A 5718-nucleotide genomic window follows, 5' to 3' on the forward strand; every position below is an offset into this window, starting at 1 on the left:
TCTTACATAGCTTGCTTGGTTACCATACCAGTACTTCAACAGATTAATCGTTTTTAGAGGGACTTTAGAGTCGTGTAATTTCTCCCAAAGTAAATTATAATTTACGAGATCGAAAGCACGACTTAAGTCGAGAAAGCACGCGTAAACTGATGTGTCTCTGTTCACATAATGGCTCACGGTTGCTTTTAAGCTGAAAATCGCCGAGTCTGTTGAAAGACCGGGACGGAAACCAAACTGTGCATCATTCAGCTTGATGTTATTCTTTAAGCTCGGATGTATTAACCTTTCCAGTATTTTTCCTAACACAGTACCTAGCGAAATCGGTCTGTAGTTTTTTAGGCTGGAAAGGTCACCTGTTTTGTTTTTGGGGATTGGAACTACCACGGTTTTCATAAGCTGTTTTGGTAAATAGCCAAAGTTTATACAAGTATTATACAGGGTGGCCAAAACTCTGAATATTGATTCGCCAGCATACATAATGTGTTCAAGACTTAAACCATCGAACCCAGGAGACTTTCCCTTACTCATCTGATGAACCACACTAGCCACATCGCCAGCAGTAAAACTTACAGTGTCTGTTATATCTACAGTTACCTTAGTAGGGTTTAATGCAGTACGAGCCGGAAAGGGATTGACCTTGAAGTGGTGTGAAAATAAGTCTGCTATCTTATATTTGTCATTCACTCCATCTACCGTTTCAGGTACGCTGGATCTATGATTTAAAGACTTTGTAGTACGCCAAAATTTAATGAAATTTTTATCTGTCCTGTGCATTGCTAACGCGTCTAATTTAATTTTTTCCTCATTATTTTGACACCACTTCAGTTTGTTTTTAAATACCTTACGGCTTTCAATCATGTTGTTATAAAGTTCACCGGTACTAGGCTTACCATTACAGCTCCACCATCCATAATACAATTTTGCCATTTGATGACACTCTCTTACGTGATAGTTCCACCCAAAGATTTTCTTAGGCCTTTTCAGTGCACCATTCGGAATGTCCGCGCTGTTTTTAGCGCCAGACTGTAGTGTAGATACAATATTATTATAAAAATCATCAATTAAATAAAAATGTTGGTTACAATTATAAGATCGACAATTATCACAATGACTAGTCAAATATAAGGAACTTAATTTATCACAGCAGTATTTTGTATATAATTTAATTTGGTCATCCCGTCTATGACCCCACTATATTCCCTGTAGGGAGTCCGCGTTGGTTAAAATAACTTTACGAATCACCGTGTCCATCTCACAAGTAATAACCATTGGGAAATGATCAGACCAGTACACACCATATTCCACATGAACAGATTTAACAGTATTACGTGCAGCACAAGTAACGACACAATGATCAAGCCATCTCCTGGTTCCGTGTGCATCACTTACGTACGTGTGTGTATCGGCCGAAAGAAGTTCTCTATCCACACATATCAAGGAGTGATCTAAGCAAAATTGTTTAAGCCCCAAATCTGGCCCCAGGGTGAGCGTTGAAATCCCCCAAAACATATACGGTTTCAGCGTTACTGTCATCTATTAGCGCAGATATATTGGCAAGACAATCCGTGAAAACAATCAGATTCTCTTCAGAGTCTGTAGGCAGATAAACGCTCAAAATCAAAAATTGACGACAATCCAAGTTAACTTGAATTGCGGCCAATCTATCACTAGTGCAGTCTACTAAAGTAACACTGGGAAATACTGATTTCCTCCACATCAGCGCTAAGCCACCGTATGGCCGCCCCTTTAGAACGCCCGAGGAGGTGTCGACAGAAGATTTGGCAAAGCATCCGAACTCGTCATTAATTTCATTGATGAAACCAAGATCGTGAGGTAAAAGCCACGTTTCTTGTAGCGCCACAATATCAGCAAACTGACACAAGGATCTTACTTGTTCTATGGATCTTTTTATACTTCTACAGTTGAACGTGACCATTTTAATTATTGATAGGTTGTTAGCTCTGTCCATTAAATGATTATTTAAAGACGGTGGGAAATCTGCGTTCTCGATAACGACGGTAAACCAGTCCAGCGGGCCAAAAGTTGGGATTCAGGAATGTCTCTAATTTACTGGTAGGTATGGTTACTTTAAATGAGTTGAACGATGTTTCTTGGAACTGCTTAAGCAATTCGACCTTACTACATTGTTCGCCCCTGTCCGTAATATGGTCGTTAATATCAGCTTCAGTAACAGACTTCATAACTCGTGAGACATAAATTGAACATTGTGATTCTACCACCCTTATCTTCCCAAAACTTTCTAATGTCCCTCGCAAGTTATTAATTTTATGTTTGCGTTTCTTATTCATAACTAAAGTAAAATCGTCATCGCATACAGGTAATTGTCCCTTAACTACCTCATTCGATTTTAACTTTAGCCTGCTATCAACTAGTACACGATCCCCATCCGCCTGACTACTATGAATACGGGTGGTTTTAGCACGTCGAGAGCGCGGTGCCTTATGCACAATGTCTCTGTACGTCGGCGTGTACATCGTCTCAACCGGTTTTGTCGGGCATGTCTTCTTTGCGTATGGTTCGGGCGTAAGCGGTAGCGATTTTGTTTTATCGGGCGATATATGCAGCGGACCAACCTCCTTGCACTTAAATGTTTGTTGCTCAAACGAGTTGCGCAAATCAACTATTTCCGTGCTCATTCTCATCTGAAACTCGGAGAGTTCTGTCTTCATGGTCGTCATGTCTTTTAAAAGTCGAGTTACATCGACATAGTCAAAAGAGACCGGTGGCAACCGGTTCAGGTCTTTGGCAACGAAAGTCGGTTGTGCATCAGGGTCCACTTCTTTCAGTAATTTGATGACATCTTTTATGTTGCGTTTCTTCTTGTCATCTCCTTTTCTTTGTACAATACGTACTTTGTCACCACACGCACTGTACAGAGTACTCTTTCCAGCTTCAATTTCCGCATCCAAAAAGTTGGTGGCACAAATTTGCACTATACTCAATTCGTCTAACACATCTATTTTGTTTTGAACAAACGTCAAGAATTCATTAATTATTACTTGACCCGCCATATCTTATAATTTGGGCCAGCGGCTTAGATAACATTACATTACATTATAAACGTCCGAATCGAACTACCCGTACGCGACGAATCTATCTAATCATCATCATCATCACATCAACCGATAGACGTCCACTGCTGGACATAGGTCTTTTGTAGGGAGTTCCAAGTTCCACGATTCTGAGCCGCTTGGATCCAACGGCTACCTGCGACGCGCTTAATGTCGTCTGTCCACCTCGTTGGGGGTCGACCAACGCTGCGCTTACCAGTACGGGGCTGCCATTCCAGCACCTTGGGACCCCAACGTCCATCCTTTCTCCGAACTATGTGCCCGGCCCATTGCCACTTAAGCTTCGCGACTCGTTGAGCTATGTCGGTAACTTTGGTTCTTCTACGAATCTCCACATTTCTGATTCGATCGCGTAGAGATACTCCGAGCATAGCTCTCTCCATCGCCCGCTGAGTGACTCTAAGCCTTCTTATGAGGCCCATAGTTAACGACCATGTTTCAGAGCCATAGGTCATCACTGGCAACACGCACTGTTCGAAGACTTTCGTCTTCAGGCACTGAGGGATTTCTGACGAAAAGATGGCACGGAGTTTCCCGAACGCTGCCCATCCGAGTTGGATTCGGCGGTTCACCTCCTTCTCGAAATTGGACCTACCTAACTGGATCGTGTGTCCTAGGTATACGTATTCGTCAACAATTTCGAGTGCAGTGTTCTCAACGATTACTGGTTGAAGCGGAACATGAGCATTAGACATAATCTTCGTCTTGCTCATGTTCATTCGTAGGCCAACCTGTTGAGAAGCTCTGCTGAGGCCATCGAGCATCGTATTTAGGTCTCCCAGAGTCTCTGCCATTATGACTACATCGTCGGCAAACCGAAGTTGAGTGATGTACTCGCCGTTAATGTTGATGCCAAGTCCGTTCCATTCCAGAAGCTTAAAGACGTCCTCCAACGCAGCGGTAAATAGTTTCGGGGAGATAACATCTCCCTGTCGCACGCCTCGCTGCAATTGGATTGGTCTCGTAGTCTGATCCTGTATACGAACTGACATAGTGGCGTTTTTGTACAAACACTGCAACACTTGGATATACCGGTAGTCAATTCGGCATCTCTGCAGTGACCTAAACACAGCCCAAGTTTCCACCGAATCAAAGGCTTTTTCATAGTCCACAAACGCTAAGCAAAGTGGCCGGTTATACTCTTCAGTCTTCTGTATAACCTGCCGCAGCGTATGAATGTGGTCTATGGTACTAAAGCCCTTACGGAAACCGGCTTGTTCGGGAGGCTGGAAGTCATCAAACCTACGAGCGAGACGATTCGTAATGACTCTCGAAAACAGCTTGTAGATATGACTCAGCAGCGAGATGGGTCTGTAATTCTTCAACAAGGTATTATCACCTTTTTTGAAGAACAGAACCACCACACTCCTGTGCCATGCCTCTGGCGTTGTGCCTTGGTGAATAACGGAATCAAACAATCGCTGAAGGACTTTCAGTATCGGTTTTCCACCTGCCTTCAGGAGTTCTGCCGTTATTCCGTCATCACCCGGCGCCTTGCCATTTTTAAGCTGCTTGAGAGCCACACTAATCTCGTATAGGCTGACGTCTGGGATATCTTCGGTATAGTGTCGAGTTAATTTGGCTCTAGGATCCTTAGCCAAATCTTCAACAGGCGTCTGTACTGTGGTGTACAACTGTCCATAAAAGTTCTCAACCTCACCCAAGATCTCAGGTTTGGAAGAGACAAGACTACCATTATTGGTCTTCAGTCGCATCAACTGGCTCTGACCGATAGACAGATCTCTAGCGAACACTTTAGAGCCTCTGTTTTGCTCGATGGCATTTTTAATACGCTCTGTATTGAAGTGCCGCATATCACGAGTCTGTGATTTAGAGATCTGCCTATTAATCCGCCGGTAAGCGGACGCGTCTGCTATAGACTGTAGTCTCATCTCTTGCCTCTCCGTCATAAGCTTGAGTGTATTGGTTGAGAACCTATTGGCCTTGTTTCTACGGTGGGCCTTGTAGAATTTGGACCCGACTGTTTGGACAGTTTCCACCAGCCTGTTGTTCAAATCGTCCACAGTGTCGCAATCTGCTAGGCAACCGAACCGGTTCTGTAGTTCTAGTTGAAAGCTCTCGGGGTTTTGAATATGGGCACGAGTAGGCCGGAGTGTAGACTTCACCAGTCTGACTCTTTCAAGTTGAACGTTTATACTCAATGTGCCTCTTACCATACGGTGATCACTTCCGGTTTTAACCCTGTTGATCACAGAGACATCATTGAATACATGCCGTTTGGTCGACATGATGAAGTCGATCTCGTTTCTCGTGGAACCATCGGGGCTTATCCAGGTCCATTTCCTGTGTGGCCGCTTCTTGAAGAAGGAGTTCATCATATAAAGGCCCTCCTTCTCCATGAAGTCAGCCAACATTTGACCCCTGTGGTTCCGTTGCCCATACCCAAATTGCCCCACCCTCAACTCTGAACCAGTTCGCTCGCCAAGCTTCGCGTTGAAATCCCCCATCACAATATTGTAGTAGGTGTTCGAGGCATGTATGGCTTTTGAAATGTCCTCATACAAAACCTCTACATCCTCGTCTGGGTGTGCCGAAGTCGGCGCGTATACCTGTATGACCTTCAACGAATACCGTTTGGTAATTCTGAGTATAAGGTATGCTACCC

At 43.9% G+C, this 5718-nt stretch overlaps 1 protein-coding gene across 1 annotated transcript; it reads right to left on the reverse strand.

The window, feature by feature from the left end:
- Positions 1–1976: 1976 nt before the first annotated feature.
- LOC120634106 lies at positions 1977–3032 on the reverse strand. The gene has a single exon (XM_039904499.1). It carries the CDS (start codon positions 3030–3032, stop codon positions 1977–1979), a length of 1056 nt encoding a protein of 351 aa, XP_039760433.1.
- Positions 3033–5718: the final 2686 nt, after the last annotated feature.

The sequence above is a fragment of the Pararge aegeria genome, chromosome 23, assembly GCF_905163445.1.
Source record: "Pararge aegeria chromosome 23, ilParAegt1.1, whole genome shotgun sequence".
In the NCBI taxonomy this organism is placed as follows: domain Eukaryota; kingdom Metazoa; phylum Arthropoda; class Insecta; order Lepidoptera; family Nymphalidae; genus Pararge; species Pararge aegeria.